The sequence below is a fragment of the Taurulus bubalis genome (assembly GCF_910589615.1).
Source record: "Taurulus bubalis genome assembly, chromosome: 10".
In the NCBI taxonomy this organism is placed as follows: domain Eukaryota; kingdom Metazoa; phylum Chordata; class Actinopteri; order Perciformes; family Cottidae; genus Taurulus; species Taurulus bubalis.
Genome location: NC_136598.1, coordinates 23,782,712 through 23,808,655, shown reverse-complemented (window position 1 = coordinate 23,808,655; position 25,944 = coordinate 23,782,712). Strand labels below are relative to the sequence as shown.

The 25,944-nt window shown below is 44.2% G+C and overlaps 3 protein-coding genes across 4 annotated transcripts; 1 reads left to right on the top strand and 2 right to left on the bottom strand.

Annotated features, from left to right (window-relative positions):
* Nucleotides 1-79: 79 nt before the first annotated feature.
* On the bottom strand, nucleotides 80-3,556 carry LOC306742298 (proteasome subunit alpha type-6-like). The gene is made up of 7 exons (XM_079224650.1): nucleotides 3,413-3,556; nucleotides 2,410-2,504; nucleotides 1,970-2,051; nucleotides 1,716-1,871; nucleotides 1,175-1,353; nucleotides 995-1,089; nucleotides 80-544 (listed from the first exon to the last, which is right to left on the bottom strand). The coding sequence occupies exons 1-7, from the start codon at nucleotides 3,486-3,488 to the stop codon at nucleotides 487-489; spliced, it is 741 nt and encodes a 246-aa protein (XP_079080776.1). The 5' UTR covers nucleotides 3,489-3,556; the 3' UTR covers nucleotides 80-486.
* Nucleotides 3,557-4,038: 482 nt separating this feature from the next.
* Nucleotides 4,039-11,652, top strand: LOC306742341 (inositol-tetrakisphosphate 1-kinase-like). Of its 2 annotated transcripts, XM_079224710.1 has the most exons (10): nucleotides 4,039-4,149; nucleotides 4,509-4,533; nucleotides 6,422-6,544; nucleotides 6,648-6,765; nucleotides 6,864-6,965; nucleotides 8,844-8,884; nucleotides 8,982-9,147; nucleotides 10,128-10,195; nucleotides 10,336-10,498; nucleotides 10,571-11,652. In XM_079224710.1, exons 1-10 carry the CDS (start codon nucleotides 4,067-4,069, stop codon nucleotides 10,687-10,689), a joined length of 1,008 nt encoding a protein of 335 aa, XP_079080836.1. In that variant the 5' UTR covers nucleotides 4,039-4,066; the 3' UTR covers nucleotides 10,690-11,652. The 2 variants fall into 2 exon arrangements, with proteins under 2 accessions (XP_079080836.1, XP_079080835.1); XM_079224709.1 differs by having other exon boundaries at nucleotides 10,336-11,652.
* Nucleotides 11,653-17,292: 5,640 nt separating this feature from the next.
* On the bottom strand, nucleotides 17,293-25,045 carry sars2 (seryl-tRNA synthetase 2, mitochondrial; the record flags this gene model as incomplete). Its single annotated transcript, XM_079224543.1, has 16 exons — nucleotides 17,293-18,072; nucleotides 19,772-19,837; nucleotides 19,929-20,021; nucleotides 20,546-20,639; nucleotides 20,765-20,877; nucleotides 20,983-21,070; nucleotides 21,155-21,200; nucleotides 21,684-21,792; nucleotides 22,343-22,390; nucleotides 22,476-22,581; nucleotides 22,798-22,861; nucleotides 22,950-23,004; nucleotides 23,481-23,621; nucleotides 23,756-23,785; nucleotides 23,865-23,960; nucleotides 24,770-25,045. The coding sequence occupies 16 exons, from the start codon at nucleotides 25,043-25,045 to the stop codon at nucleotides 17,932-17,934; spliced, it is 1,566 nt and encodes a 521-aa protein (XP_079080669.1). The 3' UTR covers nucleotides 17,293-17,931.
* Nucleotides 25,046-25,944: the final 899 nt, after the last annotated feature.

Here is a 25,944-nt window from a genome sequence, read left to right as displayed (position 1 = left end):
TCTATTTGATTTAAAGCAAAACAGGACAGCGTCTCCGATCTTGTTTTCAGTTCTATTTTATTATAACTGTTGTGTTAAAGGGGTTGACAATGAGTCTGACGTCAAGGCTGGTGTTAAAAAACAAACAGTTCAAAAGTCATACAAAATAACTAGGACCTAGAAACGTTTCTATTGAAAACATGGAGATACGTTGCAGAGTATTTAGCTGGAATGTGTTGCTTATGTGGTCGACAATAGATGGTTTCATGCGCTATAATTTAAGCTTTGCATTATTTTTGTGTATATTTCAGTTTTTAAAACAGGCCCACATGAAATGTCTGGCAATTGACTAGAAATCTAAAATATATACATCTTTAATAACAGAGTTTCTTGCATGATTGATCTTCCTGGACACACAGGTGTGCACATTCGTCTTCAGACTGTTGCTAAAGGTGCGGCTAAAAATGGGCTCAAGAAGCAACGAAACACTAAGATGACTCGGCACCTTTACTCCCGCTCTGCTATGGCAACCAGGTGGGCTTCAATCTCGGCCTCCGGCAGCATCCTACAGGAAGTGAAGGAAAATCAAAATTTAAAAAAAAACAAGATTAACAAAGCAAAGAGAAAGGACTGAACAGTGAAAGACGTAAGGCAGATAATAACAAACCCCCAAAAAACTACATAAAAGGAGTAAAATAAAAAATGGTCTGCCTTTTAAAAATGCACTCTACTTGTGCATCCATCATCATTAGAGTAAATCCATCATACAACTCCTGACTACTTGATAGAATAACAAAGTATCCTCTTAAAGGGCCAGCGTCCACGTAGGCGTTAATTGGCCGACGCCAGAGTAGAAAACATGGCGGCTCATTCCAAGGTCACAAAAACACAACAATTCTTATTTTCAAGTGATTGCACACAACATTATACTACATTTCTGTCAACACACCTCCCCAGAATGCTTCACACTGCGCCTTTAATTAAATAAATGGACAGCAGGTCTGAGTGAAGTTACCTGAACTTAGGTTTCTCCTTGGTGACCACGCCGATCTCCAGCTCACTGGCCTTGAAGTCCAAGCACAGGACAGAGGACAGACATGTGATCGCCATCTGGAGAGAAGGAAAGCAAGGTGAGTTTCCTCAAACACGTCGACGCCTCATTGGACGCCTCAGTTTCACGAAGAACCCGCCTTACCTGTACGGTCCTGTCGTGGGTCAGCTCCGGCTTTTTCTTCAGTTTCTTCTCCAGGTAGCTATTGGCCTCGATATGTTTGGCCCCGACCGCCGTGGCTCTGAAGCCGCAGTAGTAGCCGGCGGGATCACACTTAAACAAGACCGGACCCTGCTGGGGGTCTATGGCCACCAGGAGCATACCTGCAGAGAGCAGAGGAGGATTGAAAGGAGGAAAAAACGTCACATCATCAATAAGAAAGACGTCCCTCAGATTATGAGAATATACTGTCTGGTAACTGTATGCAAGCTCTTATATTTAAGTGGGATTAAATATCTTAAATGTGGTGTTTATGATATAAACAACTGCTGTTAATATTCACATTTCTTACCAAATATGTAAAAATCTGCATTTCACGGTTGAAAATGGCAACAAAAAAAAGTATTTCCAGAAAGAGTCGACGGTTTTGGACTAATCGATGAACGAATGTCCTCGCCCTCTAAGCAGAACAATACAAAGCTTGAACAAGACAGAGGGAGAGGCAGAAATCAAGACCCCGACTCACAGCAGCCAAGAGGCCTCATTTCGGCGTTCTGTGTGTAGACCTGGGAGATTTCCGCCAACCTGCGGCACAACATGTCTGCGTTGATGTCATACCCGAACTTATATTTCCACTCCCCTGCCTCCGCTCGCGCCCGGTGAACCTGGGAGCGACTGTCGCCTGCAGAGGACGGGAGAGGGTGCACCGGTGTCACTTTTTAATGGATATGAAATGATCCTGCAGACATATTCAATGAACACTCGAACATTGACACGCACCGTCCTGCCCGGTCATCGCACAGCCAATGCGAGGGGTTAGTTTGAACATGTTGGTCACAGTGGAGGAGTCCAGCAGCTTGTCCTGCAGTCAGGGGAAAGACAACTCATTCAAAATAATGATATTATGGCGACATATCTCAATGCACGTCTCACATATTGACGCTGCATTTACAACAAACACATTATGCTCAGATGAAACTATGCCTTATTAATGCCGTGCAAACATTAATATTGACAGGCAATGGGCAATCGCCAAAATAAAAGTAGTCTCTGGCTTGGAAATGTGAGAAGTGGCATTTGTTTTTATGGCAGCGTCTTGTTCTTGTTCGTATACTTGACTGTCAGCAACAAGCTGGAGTCATGACTCCTGACAGGCTTCACTGCTTCGCTTGCACTCAGATCATCACCATCCAAGTGTGTGTGTGTGTGTAATATCTCACAGGTATTTTCTTTTGTGTGATGACCACAACGCTGTCTGTCCCCCGGATGCCCACAGACGTCAACCCACTGTGGGAGATGGCTTTGAAGGCATACTCTGTGTGACAGTACATAAGAGACAGAAGGAGAATATATATACAAAAATGAGAGGGTGGACTACTGAATAAAAACATTTTAGGCGACCAAAACGATTACAATTAACTTTCATAGAATGACAAACCACAGAGAAAGGCCTTTATCGTCTATTTTCCACTAAATGGGACTAAAATGTACAGAATGAACATCGTGCTGCATTGAAATGGATTGAGACCACAAACTGTTGATGTTTACTGAGGTAATATATAAAGTGAGAAGTGGGTCATTTTCTACTAAAGCCGAAGGTGTGAAAGGATCAGACAGAAAGCTGCTTTCACTGGCTTCACTTTACAGACCGATGAGGCAATATTATATCATATAATTATATTATACTATTATACTAAATATAAAAATCATAATAATTGGATGCTGTATGCCATTTGGATGCTATATATCCGACAAACATAAGTCAAAGGGCCACTGGGTTTATGGTTTGGAAAATAATGCATTTTCCATACAGGATCCCGGTTTTCTCATAATTTATTAAACAAAACAAAAACAAGCAAACAAACAAAAGAACATGTTTTGATCATGCTGCCCCTACATAGGTCTACATAATAATTCAACTAAACTAAAAACTATCAAAAGAAAACAATCTATCCTAATATGTATTTTTGTCAAATCTAATAACTAAATTCGAAATGAATAGCTCCTATATTCACATGCAGATTCAAACGTTGATGCTGACGTCATTGCTAATAACTTTAGCATTACAGTAACGTGCGTGTGTGTCTGCAGCCTCCGCCTGTTAACGCCAGGAGCTTTTACTGCTATTTGCTCCTTTGATATCCTTCTCTTGTGCAGTGGGAAGTGCATTCATGCTCCAGCAGTAAAAGCAACAACACCAACCGGAGAAAGCGTCTCTCTTACCGACTTGGTAGAGGCGGCCCTCCGGGGAAAATATGGTGATGTGCCGGTCGAAACCTGGGTTTGAACCGCGTGACATGTTGGTTGTTGGTCCTCTGGTTGACCTCAGACGAACTTCACGCGACGCCTAAAGTATCCTTCTATATTATGTTATATCTTTTTAGACGGCCAGTCGAGAGGAAACCATTCTTTAGCTGCTAAAGAGAAGCGGGATAATGGAGCTACTTCCCGAAAAGATTCTGTCTCTTTTTTGTATTTTACTTTCTCTTTCATTTATATAATCCGCGGAGAGGTGGGTGTACCGGTCTCACTGCTATTGGATGGAGGCAATAAGGAAATCAAGTGAGTGACTCTACTAGTTAGACTGGCCCTCTCTCTCTCTCTCTCTCTCTCTCTCTCTCTCTCTCTCTCTCTCTCTCTCTCTCTCTCTCTCTCACCTGTGAAACTGGAAAAGCGCGTCTAGACGCTCAGATTGTGTCGGCAGAAATATTAGTGGGACCGACATCAGACATCCCTCTCCCTCTCTCTCTCTCTCTCACACACACACACACACACACACACACACACACACACACACACACACACACACACACACACACACACACACTCATACATAGGCACACACAGATAGAAACACACACACACACACTCGGCCAAATGTCGGGCCGCAGGGTTGGCTTCTGTCTCAGCGATAAGAAACGCAGGAGGATGAACCTGGACGCCTTTGCAGTCTTCTGTGAGTAAGTAAACTTTTAAAAACTAATTCATTTAGAGCTGGTTTAGGTGAATGGGTTAAAAAAGTAATGTGTTAAATGGAATGGGCCCCGGAGGTCCCCCAGCAACAGGATACACATATATATTGATTTCACTGTATTTTACGGCGTATATATCTCAGTTGAGGACGTGTAACTGTGGTACTAACACCCTCACTGTGATATATAGTGTACACAGTTGTGCAATCCTTTATCAGCATGAATGATTGATGAGCTATATTGCTGCACAAGCCCCATTCATCGCCACGCCTGTTCAGGTGGCTCCTGTGCTATCGCCTCCATTCAATCACAAACATTTGAGTGTTGTTGTTGTTTTCTACTTGCAGGGGCCACGGAGTGGAGGTGGTGGAGGTACGTGCTTTTTCATCCATGTGTGAAATCAATGTAATCGGAAAGATTCATAATGTTGGCATGAGGAAGTGAACCCTGTGTGTGCGCGCTCGTGTGTGTGTCTCTGTTAATGAGCTTGTCTTCGTCTTCTGTGTGTGCACGTGAAGACGGCTGGATGTCTGTCGCATGATTTTCTTTGGCTAGATGCCAGAACACACACACACACACACACACACACACACACACACACACACACACACACACACACACACACACATACAGGCACATAGATGTTTATTACGGAGGTGAAGCAGTATTACAGTAGTGGCAGTAGTTTAGGAACACTGTGCGCGCGCACACACACACACACACACACACACACACACACACACACACACACACACACACACACACACATACAGGCACATAGACGTTTATTACGGAGGTGAAGCAGTATTACAGTAGTGGCAGTAGTTTAGGAACACTGTGCGCGCACACACACACACACACACACACACACACACACACACACACACACACACACACACACACACACATACATACAGAGTTTATTGCAGAGGTGAAGCAGTTTCAGTATAACAGTGGCAGTAGTTTGGGAACACTGTGCACACACACACACACACACACACACACACACACACACACACACACACACACACACGTGTCATGTACAGATGTCTACAACTCCAGCAATCCATGTCACATCCACCTGCAGCCCCCCCTTCCTCCTCCAACCTGCTCGGGGCAAAACTGTGAACAATGGCCGCCTGGTTGTAACCGCTCAGACATTTCACCGCGTGTGAATATCTGCAGAGGAGCACCAGAGACTTTTTACACACATGCAGGAACACATATCGGCAAAAACAATCAAATTGGGGATCACATCAGCCTTAGTTCAGTTTGGGTAAAGAGGCAGTGGCTGTGTGTTAGGTGACACAGCTGAAATGAGAAAACACACCATTCAAGTACTTATACAGGGTTCAGGTACATTAATACTCCATAAGATTCCCAGAACTTTGTGCTGAAATGTTTCACGTCATGTTATCCGTGGATCATTTATTGTCATTCAGCTGTCGCCCATTTGTAACACAGTAGGACATTCCCGCAGTGCTTTTTTTTTTTAAATTTGCATCATAAGGAATGTCAGATGAGGTCCGATAACATGGCAGACATCTTCACTTCAACAACACTTTGACTGATGGTTGAGCTCAGCTCGCCTCCCATCTCGGCTCTCTCCTCCCTCTCCTCTCTCTCCTCCCTCTCCTCTCTCTCCTCCCTCTCCTCCCTCTCCTCCCCGGGGCAGTTTGTTGCCGTTTGGTCCAGCAGGTCTGGCTGGTTGAGTCGGCCGCGCATCTAATCCCCACCCTTTCCTCTTTCAGATGTTGATGAATGTATTTATTCCATTAGTGATAAACACGACAAATAAAACCAGTAATGTACATACAGTACACGTATAGCTCCCAGGAGAGATTGTGGCTCATTAAGTACTTTAACTATTAACCATGCTGCTGGCATGCCAGCGACATGGCCCTGTGGTGAGCAGAGCTATAATCAGGGTGAGTAGTTACACCTGCTTTTCTTGCTGGGACTCGTCTAATGACAGAGGCCAGTCACCTATGTTTTATGGTACAGACGGAGAGTCAAGAGTCCTTAATATAGAATATCCTCAGACTCAGAGTTGGTTTGCTTTCTTCAATATGTTATAAAATGTATGATTTATATATAAAACACCTTCAATCTTAAATGTACCACTGGATTGCACACCAATGCATCATATAATCTATCGTGGTATATGTCTTTTACATACATGTACAAACATGATTTAAGTAATATCAAAGTACTGTAGTTAGACAGAGATAAAGGTATTTCGTTTTCCCCCATCCGTCAGATTGACCTCGCTCAGCCCCTGGTGCCTCAGGGACCTTTCGACATCATCGTTCACAAGCTGTCTGATGTCATCGTGGAGGCCGAGCAGGACAGCCAATCGCAGCAGCTCCTCGCCAACTTCCAGGTTTGCTTCTCTCCCACTGAGGCCTTTTTTTTGAGAGGTGTTTTTATGCTGCTGCCTGCTTATTAACGAGCAGTTTATTTGTTCTTCTCTTTCTCCATTGCAGAGCTACGTGTCGGCTCATCCCGCCACGGTTCTTCTGGACCCGCTGCCCGCCATGACCCAGCTGCTGGACCGCTTTGCCTCTTGCCAGATCATGAGCAAGCTGCACAAGTCCCTCCGAGGTGAAGTGCGGCTTCGTGGCGCTTACTGTGGTTTTTCTGCTGCTTGTAGATATTAATTAACCTTTTATTAACCTCTCCTCTTACATGCCGTCCAGCAGACTGGCACATCTGCAGTCCTCCTCATCTGGAGGTCCACCATGCCAGTGACCTGCCATCCATTCAACAGGCTCTGATGACCCAGGGCCTCAGCTTCCCTCTCAGTCAGTTCACTCTCCTTCTGCCTTTCACTTCCTATTTTAGCACTTTATGAATGAATGAATTTAATTAATATATACTTTATTAATCCCTAAGGGGAAATTTGGTGTCGTGTAGCAGCAATTTACAGACAGAAAATAAGATATTAAAACAGCAGGGATGAAAGATATATACAATAATAATACTAATAAAATAAAAATAGCTGGGATGAAAGAAAAGAACAGGGTATTAATTTATGAATTAAATTAAATTAAACTTAAACAGTAGAAGTGCAAAAGTGCAAGTATGTATTTATGTGTATATTAAGTGTGTGAGGTGTAAATAAACAAACAATAACAAACAATAGGAGAGTGCAAAAATGCAAGTTATGTATGTAATATGTGAAGTGTGGATAAACATAAACATGTACAGTGATTAATCAGTCAGAGGATCTGGCGAGCATAATAAATACACACTATTTAGCATTAGTATAGCATGAGAAACACTTAATTCATCGTTTATAAAGCATTGTTCCAACATGAACACTCATTGGTAGCTCATTAGTATGCAATTCATAAACACAGTTATACATGTTTTATTCTTGATTATTAAGCTTGACTATTATGCGTTTCATGATTGTGTTTTCATACTTTATAAATGATGGGTTCCCCATTTGTAAATGAAGTAATGTATATTGCAAACCAATTAAGTAATATATATTCACACGGTCACACGTTTTTTACTGCTAGCAAGGCAACTTGCGTCAGCAGCCAAATATAATTAACCGGGTTCCTCACCCAAAGACATACAAACGCCCTGCACTCTTTTCTGAAACAGCGCGTAGGGAACAGGGTCTTCTCCCGCACACAGCCCACTTATAGATGAAGCACTCATGGTTAACATGTGCTTCATAACTATGTTTATGAACTGCATACTAATGAGTTACTAATGAGTGTTCATGTTGGAACAATGCTTTATAAATGATGAATTAAGTGTTTACTGATGCTATTAATGCTAAATAGTGTGTAGTTATTATAAAGCGCTATCGTTCAATTGAATTACTTGAGAATGTTTATATATATTGTAACGGTAAAATTCACCCTACCCGATGTTTAGTCTTTCTAAACTGAAATCATGAACATCGAGAATCCAGAACTTGTCTATGAAATCATTTATTCCCTTCGCAGAGAAGAGTCATCCCCAAGCAGAGTCACTCTGGACTCTGCTTGGGGATGCAACTAAGGATAGAAAATTCACATTACAATATATATATATATATATATATATATATATATATATATATATATATGTATATATACATATATATATATATATATATATATATATATATATATATATATATATATGCACACTTGTTTTATATATATATATATAAAACATGTATATATATATATACACATACATGTTTTATATATATCTATATTAAACATATATATATATATATAAAACATGTATATATATAACGTTTAGATTATATGTATATCATATATATTACTGTATAATAAATCACCCCTGACCAGATCCTCCGTAAATTGAATCATCAACATCAACATCCCTAGCACCGCTTTCACTACTATATTTATTTATTTATTTACACACTTCATATACGTTGCATTTTTGCACTATTTATTATTACATTTTCTTACATGTCTTATATGTAACTTTGTCTGCTGCTGCCACAACCAAATCCCCCTAGGGATGAATAAAGTATCTATCTGTCTATCTACCTACCTCTCAGCTTCTTTGTGTCTGCAAGTGAAGCCTAAAAACTCATCAGACGTATCTGTCAGATTATTTGAGAGTAGTGACCTTCTTTCCTTTTTTGCTTCCACCTCATGAACGTGTGACAGAACCCACGAACACTTTCTCTTTTCTCTCCCCAGTTTGTAAAACCAGAGTGGCACATGGCTCCCTCTCCCACGAGGTGAGTGGATTAGCTTTAGCGTCGGACTTCCCCTTGACTCTCGGTGTATTTTTGTTTTGTTTAAATGTCTGTGCCTCAACATCTGTGTGAGTTGCAGATGTCTCTGATCTTCAGTGCCGGCGGTCTGGCGGTCATCCAGCCTCCCTGCGTCCTCCAGAGCTTCGTCAGCCACGGAGCCGTCCTGCACAAGGTGTTCGTGGTCGGAGACAGACACTTCTGCGTGGAGCGGCCTTCGCTCAAGAACTTCCCCTCGGGTTCCTGTGGTCAGTCTGCACCCGGGCCACAAAATACGTTACACGTTCACGTGGCTTCCTTTCCTTTCCTTTCTTTCCTTCCCCCTTTCTGTGTGGTCCTTTCCTTTTCATCCCTTTGCCAACCCTTTCTTGTTCTGTACTTTCTTCTCCTTCCCTTTCCTTCCTTGTCCTTTTGTTTTCATTCCTATTCCAGCTTGTCTTTTCCTTTACTTTATTTCCCTTCATTTGTTGGTCTTGTCCTTTCCTTTTCATCCCCTTGATTCCCTTCCTTGTCCTTTACTTTTCTCTCCTTCATGTCTTTTCCTTTCCTCGCTTCCCCTCCTTCCCTTTCCTCCCATTTATTTTCCTTTCCTTCTCTTTAATTTCTTGTTCTTTGGTTTTCATTCCCTTTCCCACCTCGTCCTTTCCTTCCCTCTTCTGTCCTTTCCTAGCCTTTCCATTACTTTGCTTCCCCGTACTTGTCCTTTACTTCCCTTCCCTTTTCTGTCTTGTCTTTTCCTTTCCATCCCCTTGCATCCCTTCCTTGTCCTTTACTTTCTTCTCCTTCCCTTTTCATGCCACATCTTTTCAGTTCCCTTTCGTCACTGACTCGTCTCCCTTCCTTCCATTTTCCATTATTGTCAATTTCTTTCTTCTCCTTCCCTTTCCTCCCCTCTACTTCCTTGTCCTTTTGTTTTCATTCCTATTCCGGCTTGTCATTTCCTTTCCTCCCTTTTCTCTCTTGTCCTTTCCTTTCCATTCCCTCGCTTTCCTTCCTTGTCCTTTACTTTCCATCTTTTCAGTTCCGTCTCGTCACTGACTTGTCTCCTTCTCCTTTTCCTGTCACTTCCTTCCATTTCCTTTATTGTCCTTTCCCAACCATCTACTAAGTTGTCCTTTCCCTTTTCTACCTTTCCTTTCCTGCCATGTCCCGCCGCGTCTTGCTTTATTGCTCTGCACTTCATCTGTTCCCTGGTTCCTCCCCATGTGTGATGTCTCTCTGCATCCAGACAGGAAGACCATCTTCTTCAACAGCCATAAGGTGTCCAAGCCAGAGTCAAACTCTGACCTCACAGCAGTAAGTAATACGACTTGACATCCTTACCTAAGCGCCGATACGTAGTCGTCTACATTCACAGGTAGACCCTCAGACATTTAGCACCAAACTGGGCTTAAATCTCCCCTATAAATGTCCCCTCTTCCCTCCCGACCTCTCAGCTGGACGAGCAGATGCCGTGCCTGCCTCCTCCCAGCTCCGAGGCCGTGGCCGCCCTGGTCGGAGAGCTGCGGGTTCAGCTCGGCATGGCCCTGTTCGGCGTGGACCTGATCATCAACATCCACACGCACACCCTCACCGTGATCGACATCAACATCTTCCCAGGTACGGCGGCGGCGGCGGCTCACGTGAGACAGACTCGGTGGCGTGCGCTGATACTCTCCTCTCTCTCTTCAGGCTACGAGGGAGTGCCGCAGTTCTTCTCCTCCCTGCTCAGCCTCATCGAGTCAGTGTTGGAGAAACGGGCGTCCACACGGACGTCAGGAGGTCCATCTGCTGCAACAACCGGCCTTTAAGTTACCTCAGGATTAGTAGTTTTCTCACTGTTCTGTTGGGACCAAACTCAGACTTTGCTTCCATTAAAACACGTTATTTATACGGAGACAACTTAAACTGTATCGCCTGTAAAATGACACGAAGAATGTTGTGCCTTGAAGTGATTTTTACTCTTTTTACAAACCAAACCGGTGACACGTGATGTTTTAATACACTTTCTGTTTATTGATTGAAGCATAGAAGAATATACAGCAGGCACAAAATACAGCAATCTGATTGGCCAGTAATATTACAAATGGTGTTTTCCTTAATATTGTCTTCACTTGTTATTCGAAATGTCCTCTATGCCCTTATTTGGACCCCCCAGAGACATTTCCTACATCTTTCTTGCTGGCTTGTAAGATACATTTTGTGGACATTTGTTTTAGCGCTAATATAGAAAAGAAGAAAACTACAGTACATTGTTTTTATCCCCATTTATTCTCAAATGAACAAACACCTCATCTTTGGAATAGACGGCAATGAGCTCATCAGTGTTGACCGGCGATGTGTGTTATCGCCACGTGTTTGCACAGGTTGACCCAGTGTTCAAATAACAGACATGTTTTTGTAAATCTTGGCTGTGTAGAAAAAGAGAGATTATATCCGCAGTACGAGTACTCTACGATGCACTTTGATAACATATTAAAATACATGACATAATTCATTATTTGGCTAATTATTGCATTCACGTGTGCTGTAGTCTATATTGTGTTATTGCAGTAAGTGGGCCTCCAAACGGTTAACCCTGTAAATCCTGCACTGTGTGCATTTCCACCCTGTGTCCTCTTGGGGGCGCTGCTGCTTCACATTTCCTATGACCTTGGCTTACAGACCTTGATATCTGATATTTACACGAATGACGGAACACCGCTGAGCGTTTACCAACGCGACAGTCGGTGTTGCTGTTACCAAAAAGACAACAAAATGGCTTTAGTGACTCCCTCTCTCCTCGTCTTCCTCCTTGGCTTGTTAAGATAAGTGCAAAGCTGGCTGAGAACCGCGGCGGAGTGACACTTTTAGACCTTGTAATCTCTAAGTACATTGCATCCCGTGGCCCAAGACGAACTTAACATCTGACCCTGGGGGTCGGAGAGGTCAGCGTCCTCCGTGTTCTGCTCGTGTCACCCCGGTTCGTCACAAACAGTCTGGTTTTAACAGTGCGAGAGCCAAATGAAACAATCCTTTGTTTCTACTTAATCGCCAAAGAAACTGAGAGGAAATCATGACTTACACCTGGGTAGAAATATCAGTAATACCTATCGTTAACAGTCGGAACAGCAGGAACAGCTTACACATAGTTATCAGTTATTGCACAAAATATATATATATTGAAGTACACGTATTACTTATAGAAGGGAATCTGTTGTTCCCATCGAGGATGATTCCTTCAGAGGAAAGAAGCGCTGCTTGCCTGGTGCGCATGACTCACATTTCAAAGATGGTGGTGTTTGTGTGGTTGGCAATCTGCAGACAAAAGTAACTTTTGAATAAAAAGTGCTGGAGGCTTTGCATCTATGGCGTTTTTACAAATCCCCTGTCTACCATACAAACAGCATTTACAGGAACTGAGACAGGGACACCAGTGGAGATGCATACAAGGAGCTTTTCTTTTTCCTCGACCGTGAGGAAACGGTGACAACCTTTTCCAGGTTAATATGAACACACAAATCAAACAACAATTATGTACAGATTCTACGATTGGCCTTTTACAGATTCACGTCCGGAGACATTTCTCTTGAGTGCTGCGGGGATCCGAAGGCTCTGAAATGGAAAATGTGTGACTGTGAATGTGTGTGTGTGTGTGTGAGTGTGTGTGTGTGTCTTATCCTCTGCGGAGCGCCCTCAGCTCTGCAGCGACTTTGCGCAACTCTGCTTCAATCTCCAGCAGCTCCTGTGGACCGAAGATATGAGAATGTATGATCCAGCAATACAAGGACACACAATACCAGTAAATAACAGTGAAAACATTATTTATTTATTCAGTAATTATGAAAATATAATCATTTTACAAATGTTTTCTCTTTTCTCAAATTGATCTACGAATTCCTCTTTTTTTCAATTAAATGTTTTTTTCAATGTTGTTAAATGTATCGTCCCACATTTAACAACATGGTGCCTTTAGCAGACACTTATTATTATTATTATTATTAATTATGTTGATTACTGTTCAAGAAGTCTGTGAGTGACATGGGACCTACATAGTGTGTCGGAAGGGGCGGGGCTTCACCTCTCACTTTGCACTGTTAACAAAACACAGTCACATATTTCTTGCTCCAACTTACCTCCCCTTCGTCTTCATCGGCATCACCCTCCTCGTCGTCTTCCTCATCCTGCCCCTCGCCGTCCTCTCTAACGTATTCATCCTCGTCTTCCTCATCTTCCTCCTCATCCGCATCCTTGAGCCGCTCGCGCTCAAACTGCTGCGTGGCTTCGTCGCTCGCCTTCTCCATCACCCTCTTCTGCTGCGGCTCCTTCGCCTCGACCGCCTCCTCCTCCTCCTCCTTCTTCTTCTTCTTCTTCTCCACCTCGTTCTCCGTTTTCTCACCGGGCCCCTTATCGCCCTCCGTCTTCTCCTCCTCCTTCTTCGCCGCCCTCTGATCCACGCCGTCCTCTTTCTTGCCGCCTTGCGTCTCCTGGTCCTCCTCCTCCTTCGCCCGCTTCATCTTCCTGACGAGTTCGTCCAGCTCCTCCTGCTTCTCCTGCCGCTCCCTCTCCTGCTCCAGCTTGCTCTTGCTCTCCTGCTCCCTGAGCAGCTCCTTCAGCTCCTTCTCCACCTTCTCCCTCTCCACCATCAGCTCCACCTCGCTCTTCCTCCTCTCCTCCATCCTCTGCTTCTCTTCCTCCTCCGCTGGATCTCCCTCTTTCCCCTTGTCCTCCTTTTCCTTCTTCTCCTCCACCTCCACCTCCTTCTGCTCGGCGGCAGATCCCTTCTGGATCTCCCTCTCCTTCACCGCCTCGTAGCGCTTCTTCTTCAGCTCCTTCAGCAGTTCTTTGAGCTCCTCATCATTCCTCTCTTCCTTCCCTTTCTTGGTGATCTCCTCGGCCAGCAGCTCCTCCAGCTCCTTGGCTTGCTCCTCCTCGTTGTCCCTCCCTCTGTCTTCGATGCGTGGCTCCTCCATGATCTTCTCCTTGGTGTCATCTTCGGTCACATCTCTCTCCTCCTTCGCCTCCTCGTCTCCTTGCTTGAAGTCGCTCTCGTCGTCGGCCAGGTTGTACTCGTACCGCTCCTTCCCGTCGTCTCGCTCCGTGTCCGTCTCTGAAAAAACAAACAGTCAGCGCCACATTTGGGATGAAGACGCATCACTTCTCTCACAAAAAATAAATAAATAAATGAATCAGTGTGTGTGTGTGTGTGTGTGTGTGTGTGTGTCACAATGTGTGTTTGTGCGTACCGTCATCAGCCAGCCTCTGCAGCTCCTGGAGCAGACCCTGATGTCTTTGCACTTCATCAAGTTCCTCTGCGAAAAAAAAACGACACGCAACACTTCGATAAAACAAAAGTACGACCCCAAAAAGATCTAGACCGGCATAACAGAATAAATCAGTGTTGTTGATTTAAATAAATAAGGGAGAAGACAAACGATAGATTAATTAGTGTCTTATAATTCCATGTCATTAGAGGTGTCACCTGCTAGCTGTGGGCCACACTCGTGCTGCGGCCCGTCTTCGTTCAGAGTCTCCTGAATAATACATTCAACCTATATATAAAAAAATACACAGACACACTGTTTGAGACATTTAAAAAGAAGAGGAAGAAACTGAATGATGTGGGGAGATCAATAAGGACTTGTTTCTGACCTTTGCATCGTCGAGGGGTGAGGTTACTGGCCGGCTTCCCACTGAGGCCGAGGAGGGAGAACGAGAACACAGATCAATACATTTGGCATTTTTGGCATCAGCAGAAAGAAGAAAAAAATAAAGCCGCACCACGGATGAACTGTGTGGGTCTGAGCTGCTCCCTCATTAAGGTAAGCACACAGCTATACCTCGGTGAAGCGACACAGCAAAGAAGCTTACTCCCCTCCTCCCTCCATCTCCCTGTCTAGGATGCAGATACTCCCAAAGGCTCACAGGTAGTTTCCCTCCAGGGCTAAATCAGTCCTCCCCACCTGCCAACAGATCATTAAAGGCACACTAAGCTGTGCCATCAGTGCCCTTTTCTCACAGAGATACGCTGAATCTAACAAGGACCTAAATGTCAGTATAGGTCACAATCCATGTTCATCTTGCAGCCTCAGTGACAACGTATTGTAATGTACACACGCTTTCTGTTAAACTGACACCGAAATACTTTTAATCTCCACTGGGATCCAAGAAAACTGTGCGGTGCCTTCACTGACTCTGCAAATGTAAGTTTTGGTCTCAACTCTGTGTCAAGCAAACAGCCGATCAGTACAGTTCCAGATCAATAGGACTAATTGATAACCCCCCACTCTCTCTCTCTCTCTCTCTCTCTCTCTCTACAGACACGTGAGCTCTCCATGTCCGTGTGTGTGTGTGTGTGTGTGTGTGTGTGTGTGTGTGTGTGTGTGTGTGTGTGTGTGTCTGGGACACCCCGGCTTCATAATTAAACCTGTGACCTGGCTCTGGGTTTTATTGGCTTGTCCGGCTGCACAACCAAACCCCACGATGGAAATAATAAAAAAAAAAGCGTCTGTCCCAAAACAATAGGAGCCACATCCAAGTCAGGACTATATTGCACATTGATGCCTCATTTGGGCGTTTAATTGCAGTGGAAATTTAGTGGTATAAGAATAATATTACAGTTGCTGGTCCTGTGACGTATAGATTCAGTAGTACTTCGTGTGGGCGTGGCTCGACAATGCTTATCTTCTCACACTGACAGTCTGCTCTATGTAGGTTATCTGCCCGTTATAACACCGCAGACTCCTTATTGCCCTATTTTCCTTACGCATGTCTCCGCGGAGTCAGACGTCCGGCCTCTGGTGTTAACACACTACACCAGAATACACTTGTTTGTTGTGTTTTTTATTTAAAACAAACTAATGAACACGTTTTCACTGCAGCTTGGCACATATGTCACGTGTGCAGCGCGCGCTCGCCCACACGTGCGCCTTTCCGCTCACCTGTGCGGAGCGTTAATTCGCATTTATTGTCATTTCAAGAGGATTTGTTAAAAAAACACTCAAATATACGTTACGTTTAAATATCTCCACCGACCAGAAACGGCAGCGGACACGTTTAAAGGCGCACAAGAAATTACGCAACAACGCTTTATTTTAGCACATTAAGTCTAAACCCCGCGAGGCTCGCGCGCTTGAAGCGGACACCTCCTGCCCGCATGGAGTCTCATTGTGACGCGGGTTCAGCCGACCATAACGCGGGTTACATGCCGGTGAAAACAATAACACGGGCGACAGAGGCGGCGGTATGGCGCGAGGAAGATGAGGCTCGTCTCCGGCTTAGCTACTCGCATTTTGTGCCGTCATTTCACACACACACACACACACTTGGGTGTTTAATGCACGTGATAAAAGAGCCCACTTACCTCCGACGGCAGCCCAGAGAAAAACCGCGGTTATCAGAATTCCCATAGGATCCAGAAAGTGATGTTCCTGCAGGAGATAACCTTGAGAATAACGGGCTGGATCTTCTTCACGCGCACCCGCCGAGCCGAGCGAGGTGGAGCCGGGTGCGCGCGTGTGCGTGCGTGTTTGTGTGGTGTCAGGTGACTTAATACCAGATCAGAGCCCAGACCCATATGGTGCCAGAGATGTCGTCCTGTACTCGAGTGTGTGTTAACTAAATGTTTAGTGATTCTATTTAGACTGGGACCAAATGGTATATTTTTTTTAAGAGTATATTTTTTATTTTTTTCTGAATAGAGTTGAATTATACTCTGAATAGTGTAGCAGTAGAGTTGTTTTAATTGTATGCTACATAGAGTAAATGATCATCGTCAGAGTTAAATATAACGTTTGTTTTATTCCTAGGTCAGGTTGGTCTGGGCCCAGTTGTTTCACCTGGAGTTTCTCCGCCAAAGTTCTTCTCTCAAACGGGTGTTGGAGGAGAGATTGGACCGAGTTAGGGTCGAGTCTTCTTGGAGGAGCAGCGCCAGGAATTTCTCTTGTCATCTCTCTTGTGTACATTTCTATTGCTTCTGTTTTTACCATGTGAAGTGCCTTCAGTAACTTTTTCGATTCAGTTTAGTTTATTTTATTTTATATAGCCCAACGTCACAAATACAAGTTTGCCTCGGAGGGCTTTACAATTTGTACACATAACATCCCTGTCCCGGTTTGTCCCTGTTTAAGGTGAAATGTAAACACCGATAAAACAGCACTGTAATCCCGCTCTATTCAAACCCCACTAAATATCTCCATAGAGAATACTATTATAACAGCTATTATACCAGAATAAATAAACAGCCATCACCTCCCCTGGCTGCTAATTAATTACTTCAATTACATTAATTGATACTTTGCCACAGCTGGTAATGCAACACACATTAACAGGCGTGTGTTCGTGTGTGTGTGTGTGTGTGTGTGTGTGTGTGTGTGTGTGTGTGTGTGTGTGTGTGTGTGACCGTGACCTCTGGGAGCACTTTCTTTTTATTTAATTTACTGTTCTCCATCTACAGCCTCTTCAAGGTCACAAAGTCATTCAGTTGGTTTGCTCTATAATGTGTTGGCCATGCAGTAAGCAATACATGAGGCAGAAATGATCACTTATCTTTTATTGGTTATTCGTTATCGTGGTCCTCCTCGTGACGTTTAGGGCGTAATATTCAGAATTTCACGGCATTCAACCAAATGGGACATAAATATATTTACAGTGACAGTAAACTGCATTGTTAAAGGTCGGATCCTCTGCCTCAAAGCATCGATGCACTCAATTAAATTAATTTAGACAACATCATTAGACCTAGCTAGGCGTCTTAAAGGGACAGTACAGCCAAATCAAAAATATATATATATTTCCTCGTAGCTGTAGCGCTTTTTATAAATCTAGCTTATTTAGAGATGTGTGTTTACCTCTATAATAGGACGAGATGGGACAAAAAAAAGACATTAAAAAAAACTCTTTCCAGAAATCATGACTCGAGGTAATGCACCGACCTCGTTGGGAGCAGTTTCATGGAGGAACTATTTTCTTTCAGCCAGAGTCCCTTTAAAGATCTACTTCCTGTCTGGACTTGGTGGTGTTGACTGGGAACTGGCTCTCCCACCGCAGGTGTGTGTGTGTGTGTTTTATTCGTGTCATCTGGTTTTGGGAGCAGGCCGCGGTGGTCGACTGTGCTGGTTGGGTCCGATGTATTTCAGAGGCGAGTACTTTGGGGCCTCGATGACTTCTAGGCCCAAATAAGGCTGCAGCGCTCGGGGGACACGCACCGTTCCTTCCTGGGGAGAAAGACAACAACAAATATAAGAAGCATCATTAATAACACGGCTGATAAGTAGTTTCTAAAATGTCTTGAAGTAAATATGTTGGTTTATTGGGTTGCAGTAAATTCCAAAGAACATTTTATTTGTTGTAGTATTTGTATATCTATTATATATGTATTATATCTAGTGGCCTATTTATTTTCCTGGGGGTGACAGAGTCAGTCAGTGGGGGACCCGGGTCTGTTGATGAACCCGACTGCCGACGGGAAGAAACTGTTAGTGTGGCGTGAGGTGAGGGGGTTTCGGTTTGTAGCTGGTAATCTGCCTGAAACCTCTCCAAACAAAAGCAGAGTCACTTGTTGTTGCAGTTTCTCAGAGTACAGTCGTTTAGCATCTCTCACCGCCTTGCTAAACCTGCATTTTCAGTCAAACAACCACCTCCACCTCCTTCTCAGCTTCCCCATCCAACTCCCTAGCGGCACTGAGGATCTGCAAAGAGGATGTGAGTCGGCTCTTTCAGAGACAGAAGATCAGGAAGGCTCCGGGTGCTCTTCCCACTGCTCCTCTCCCTCTACACCAACGACTGCACCTCAGGGGACCCGTCTGTTAAACTCCTGAAGTTCGCAGACGACACAACGGTCATCCAGCCTGCCCTCCATCCTGGACTTGGACACCTCCAGAGTCAGGCAGCGGGCTGGAAAGATCACCGCAGACCCTCTCAACCTGGACAGAAGCTGTTCCAGCTTCTCACCTCTGGGAGGCGCTACAGAGCACTGTGCGCCACAGCCACCAGACACAGGAACAGCTTCTTTCCACTGGCTGTCACTCTGATGAACAACTAATCAGACACCTACATCTGCACTACTTTGCACTATTTTTGACTACTGTTGTCTTTAATGTATTTTTTATGTTAATCTTGTTTATTGTATATTGTGTATGTACATTAGTATGAAGAGCAACGTGTAACCGGAGTCAAATTCCATGTGTGTGTAAACACGTATGGCCAATAAAGCCGATTCTGTTACAGGTAATAAAATGTGGGAATTAGTGGGTCATTAATATACAGACTAAGTATCAGAACAACCGTAAACCTCTTTTAGTGAGTCAACTCAATGTATTATATTTGCTGCACAATTTCTCTGCCTCAGGAAAATGTAAAACCATTCAGCAGTATAGAGGTTAATTGCAGTCTTAGTTCTACATTATTATTATTATTATTATTTCAGCCAAACACAGGTGCGTCCAAAGAAACGCATTTAGCACAGTGGAAGGTGTATAAGGGAACATTTTTGTTGCAAGAAACTATTTGTTTTATATAGAAAGGAAAGGAAAGGAACACATTTTCATCAAAACGTTGTCTGGAAAAGCAACACATTTCTTTCTGTGTTTCAGTTGATGGCATATTATTTTTTTATTTTTATTTACCAGCTTGGTATCTGCATAAATCTACAAACCTGAAATGATTTTTATTGTTTATATATAATAGGAATAACCAACAAAACACATTTGATACTTGGGCTTTGTGGGTATGTTATAACATGTATTATGGTTCATATAACAACCTGACCATCATGATTGTTGCTCATTACAACCTCTTTTCCGACAACTCATTTAATCTATTTTTGGCATTTTTCTAAAGCAGTAAAGAAGTCAGGGTTTCCAGTTATTTTTAGAGCTCATGTGTGTGAAGTGAGCCCTCAAGCTGGCGTCTTACTTTGGTCTGGTGAGTCTCCAGGATGGCGATGATGGTTCTGGGGACGGCACAGGCGGTGGCGTTCACCTGGAGAGAATAAAACCAACGTCATGGAGGAGGTGCGCGCCGCTGCAGGCTAAACCCGCTGGAGTGTGTGCCGCCTCGTCTGCAGTCTTACCGTGTTGGCGTACTGCAGGCTGCCGTCCTCTCGCTCATACAGGATGTTGAGGCGTCTGCTTTGGTAGTCGGTGCAGTTGGACCCACTGGAAATCTGACACAGAGAGAGAGAGAGAGAAATGCAATCAGAAGCAGCAAAATACACCGTCTGGCTTCTGTGGCAACAAAATCAAAGCCTTGTTTGACTGGAAAAATAACTCTTCCACTATTAGAGATGATTGACATTCATTAGCATCACTATATTTACCATCATTTCTATTATACATAAGTTATTGAGTCTTCAACATCTACCTTCTAACTGCTACATTTTACTCTGATAATAAATGTTAAACGAGCTGCACAGAGAAGTTAAGGAGTGCGTTCCGTCTGGTTTTTCTTTCTTTAAATGTCGACGGACTTTAATTCTCAGGTTGAGAGGAATGAGGAGATGGGACTAGCTTACATGTTTGAGCGCCCAAACAGACTTTTAACTGACAAAGGAAGGGAGTCATTGACTGAAGGCGTGTTTGTGTGCCTGTTCATGCACACCCTGCAGCAAAATATTACCACAAATCAACACCTTTACATAAATTATAATTACACTAATTAGAGTCGGGAAACTGACATAATGGGACTGACCTCTCCGTAGCTGTCCCTCCCAGGCATCCAGGCTTCAATGTCATACTTCCTGTGTGCTGGAGGGCCCAGTTCCTGTGTCGGCATGTCCAGCACTCTGACGCAAATACGACGAAAATAATAGAAAGAAAATAGAGCCGTAACTCATACAAATATTCTAAATATCATGTAGTAGATGTATGAAAGAACAGGGTCACTTAGATTGTGACTGTGTGTTCTAACCTGTAGTGTAGTTCCAGTGCAGAGAACATCTCCTTCTGCAAAGAGATGAACTCTTCCAGCAGCTGAGTGCTTTCCTCTCCCGTCTCATCCGCTGTCACCCCAAACATCTCGACCTGGACACAGACAGTTAATCCCGAAGCTCATTCACATGAAGTCACAACACATGTGCATACTTCCACCCAAGCAACTCTGGTGTGTCTAATAAATGCCCTTGTGACCTTGTTGAAGTGATGCACTCTGTAGAGCCCCCATGTCTCTCTGCCCGTGTCCGTCTCCGCTCTGTAGCAGGTGCTGCTGCACACCGTCCTGCAGCGGGAGGGCGACAGGTCACGTCAGCTAGAATCACTCCAAAACATCTGCAGCGCACGAGGAGTGAGGGGTGCTTCTCACCTGACAGGCAGGTCCTTCCAGTTGACTGCATGGTCCATGAAATAGCCTGGGTGAGAGAGACACGCATCATGTAGCTACTGGATACGCACATGTGCAATGGATGCTCCCAGTTCTTATTTATGATTCAAACCCATCGTGAAACATCTGATGAACCAATTATTGGTACACATGTTGCTATATGACAAAAACATCTGCTGCAGCATTATTATCAGCAGCATTTGTAAGATCTTGTAAAATAACTATTGTGTAAATCTAAATCAATCTTGATGTTCCAGGTCAGAAAAATGTGTTCATCAAAATCTTTGCATGTTTCATTTTATTTGGTGAAACTGACAGAAACGTACAAAAAAACAATGAGAGCAATGCTGGAAAACACATAAGCAAACAAGAGGGATGAAGCTGCAACAAAGCCCATAAGAGGATCAGAGGGATGTTAATCAAGTACTGGTCCTGTTAAACATTCTCACTGGTCATTCTTTGCTTGAAGGAAATTAAAACCGCACGGTGGTCACAACACAATAAGACTCACCTGCTACTCCGACCTCTCCGGTCCCCGCCAGGTTGAGGTCTGGGAAGCGGGCCTGGTCCAGGGAGTAGACCTGAGAGCGATGCGCGTTGGGCTGCATCCCACAACCCTCCTGGAGGTGGAAGAAACAGAGGAGGAGGGGGTCAAGGAAAGTGGGACAGTGAGTGGCTTAAAGGAAGCTTTGGTCTTTAAACAGTTGTTTTGGATGCAAAATATTTGTTTTTAATGTTACTACAAGGAACTTTTTATTTTGTGACGGTTTTGGCAGCCCCCAAAGTGGAAGTGTTTTTCCGAGCACCAGAGTCCCTTTAGAAAACCTCTAATTTTACTGCAGCGGGGTCCAAAAGTCTGACCCTCTCCGTCCTGGTTCTGGTTCTCCCGTGTCTCCCTTTTCTCAGGCGGAACCAACAATATGCCTGGCCGGAGGAGATGCTGCTGCAGACAATCTTCTCGCTGATGCTCTCGTTTACTGATGTCGGTCATATGGAGGCATCCGTATCACACTGAGACCGTTACATAACCAGTTAAAAGTTCCTCGCAGTAACTTTAACTGCATTTAAACCTCTTTTTTCCCAAAATTTAGTCCAGCATCTACCAATAAGCCAGATTGTGTTGCTGCAACGCCTATGTATGAACGGATGAAACAGATTATTTCTACTCACAAACACTGCCCCCTTCAGTACGTCAGGCACAACCATGGGAACGAAGCCCTGGAGGAGTCAGAAGGGAAGTTTGCTCTCGAGTAACAGAATACAGTTGAAAACTTAAAACCATTATTTCAACACGCAGGCTTACCCGACGCTGCAGTGTGTCCAGGGCAAAGTTCTGGAGGGCAGTCTGGAGTCTGGCCCCGGCTCCCCGAAGATAGTAGGACCTGTGGCCTGAGACATGAGCGAGATGCCTGAGGGAGAGGACGGAGGAAAATTAACTGGATATTAGACAAATGATTAAATATTACAGTATATTTATACTGACTAAACAGAACTAAACTAACATCCTCTGTTTTTCCTTCAATCATGTGAACAGAGGGTTTAATAATAAAGTGCACGAACAGCACGGCCACTGGAATATCAAGTGGGACAAGTCTGTGAAAACCAACAACCAGAGTCGTCCTCACCTCTGCCGGATGAGACCCAACTCCTCTCCCAGCTCCACATGGCCTCTGGGCTTGAAGTCAAAGTCTACAGCCGAGAGAGCAGAATAAATGATTTGTCATTTTAAAAAAAACACAAAAAGGGTGAAGCACTTTATTATTTATTCATTATTCACCTGGTTTCTGTCCAACGAGCTCCACCACCCTCGCCTGGCTCTCATCTCCCACTGGCTGCAAAAAATGGAAAGAGGAACTTTAAGACGTTTCTAACGAGGCTTTCTTTAAAAAATGTCATTAATATTAGATTTACTTGTTTTTGTCAAAATAGCTTCAAAAACAAAATGTAATATTTGATGAATGAATAAATAAATATCCTCTGATTTCATCTGTTATTACGGTCCATCTTTAATCCTTAATGTTTGAGTACATTTTAATTTGCCAGGCTGAACACGCATGTCACGTCGTCTTTATTTACCTTTTTTTTTGCAAGGAATTGTGGGTAATTCCCTTGGGCAAAGTCTGCATCTAATCCTGATTTACGGAAAGGGTTCATAAAGGGCTCAAAATGTCTGCCAGAGAGCTCACGGACACTCGAAGATTAGACAGGGGGAAAGAAAGATCCCTCCCCACACGGGGTGTGTGTGTGTGTGTGTGTGTGTGTGTGTGTGTGTGTGTGTGTGTGTGTGTGTGTGTGTGTGTGTCCTCACCACATCAGGGTGCGAGGTGTTGGGCAGTCGGAGCGCTCGTCCGTAGTGCTCCTGATTCAGCTCTGTCTCTTTGGGGTGGAGTTGATTCAGTCTGCTGCGGATCTCGCGGCCCTTCTGCAGAGCCTGAGTGTACTCCGGAAGCTGCGTGGTGGACAACAAGCCTTCAGAACCGTTTCCCACGCCCGATTTACCGCCGACCAGTACACCGACTGGGGAGCAGCGAGGCCAAGAATGACTGATGCAATTGCAAAGCATGAAAGAGTTGTAAAACTTACGTCGCCAAGTGCTTTCTTGTCATTCTTGGCCTGTGAGGAAACAATATTAATGTCAACCGTTATCAGATTAGTGGTGACTGTGACCAGAGCTGCAAGAACCTTTACTGACCACTAGTGCTTTGACTGTGTCACTGACGTGTCTCTTCTGCTCCTCCAGCCCCGAGATCTCTGTCCTCACTGCCTGGAGCTCCTGCCACACACACACCTGCAATGTGGACACATAACCGATCAATTAGAACAGTGGGTTCTCCGCGTTTCCCTTAAATTGCATATTGACACGTTCCATGACAATGCTTGTAACGGCTATACGGTTGTGTCTGCTCATCTGGCTTTGTTTAGTTGTATTTTGCTGATCTTCCTATTGATTTATTTTCAATATAATAAGAGTGTGTGAGCGTATCGAGAAACACAAACAAGCTGAATCAAATGCGTCAACATTACATTTTGTTCCATGATTTCCATAAAGGAATACTGTGGTCATAGTTATTATTCAAACGTTTTAATAACTACTTTATGAATATATAAATGTCGGTCAGCATCCATTCAATCCTTCGGTGCATGGCGTCGTAATGGTGACCTGTTGGCAAGTCCCCACTTAAAAATGTATTGTTTGAGCGTCACCATGCAGACTGATACATGTTCAGTGTGACACTTGAAAACTATTTATTAAAATGATGAATGGGGAAAGTTTCTTTGTGAGTTTAAGGCATGAACTGCACATAAAAGCAGGATGTGTGACACAAATACATATTCAATAAAGAGTATTTCTATTTGTATATATTATTTATATCATGATGTATTATGTAGGGGACACTGTGTGTATTTGTTATACGAGACACCAAACAGGACTGCACTGTTTACACAAATGCTTTGGCTCATTACAGAACATTAATATTATAATTAGATGTGCAGTCTGTGTTTGGACCGTAAGGAGTCACGCGGTCAGCTCTCTAGAAACTTAACTCCCACAAAACATGCACTTGCATTAGCAGCTGAGGAAAAAAAAACACTCACAATCCTCCTGACATCGTCCCCTCGCAGATCACCCTTCCTGTTCTCCACATTCGCGATGACTTTGTCGGTCTCCTCGCACACCGCCCTCATATCCAGCTCGGGCTTGTCGCTGTAACCTTCGCTCACATGCTCGTACAAGCTGCTCCGGGCTCCGTGCGCCAACCGGTGCGGGACGTACACGCGTGTCCTCTGCCTTGAGCATCGTCTGGCCACCGGCTTTAGCGCAGTCAGCACAGGGACTCCGTATCTCACGACCATGCCGATGCAGGTCGCCATGTTTGTCTTGGGGTCAGTGTTGCGTTCATCGCGCATGGGAATATTCGCCGATGTACTGTGTTGTGGTCTCTCGGTCAGCCTTTCGTTATTTTACTTCAAAAGATGCGCGTTTTTAATACAACGTTATAACATACATTACATTATAATGTTTGACAATAAAAACGACTTTATACATTCATATGTTTTTGCTCCCTATCTTTTTTGTAGCTGCTCGTGTGCTTTGTCACCTGTGAAACGGTCGTATTTCCAGTGAATGCAGCATGAATGCGGAAATGAGTTTCGGAAATTAAATCTCGTTTTAACGTTATTTAAAAATATACATATAAATACTATTTTATGCAACGTTCATCACATAATGTCAAAGAGGTGAGTGTGAACTTTATTTTATTAAATATAAATAAATAATACAGTGGCAGAAAACGACTCAGCCCCAAACAAATCGTCACGAGCCAAAGGTCAGCCAATCAGATGAGCGAAAGTTTAACGTTGCGGTAATCCGGTTCAGACGTGACAAGTGCGGCCGACTGAACCTGAACCCCGGTCTTAATTTTCTGCCCCAGCAGGGCTCCTAAAACTAACCCTCGCCGCCTCACCGCCGAGCTGGAGGCGCGTAGAGGCCGCCATGGTGGACTGATGTGTCTCGTTGCGAGGGGGAGCTTCGGCGCAGCGGGAGAACCGTTCCTTTGTAAGCTAGTTCGGTCCGTCAGTTAGTAACCGTTGGTGATGCTGCACGGCTTCGTCCTCCTCAAAAGGCCGGGGCGAGCCTTTTATAGCTGAGCCCGGAAGGACCGAGACACCCCGATGAGAGACCCCCGAAGCTTCTGGTAGCACACCGGGTTCCTGGATACGGTTAGCCGGGCCCCCTGAACCGCCTCACACCGATTCCTGTTGAGAGGGAG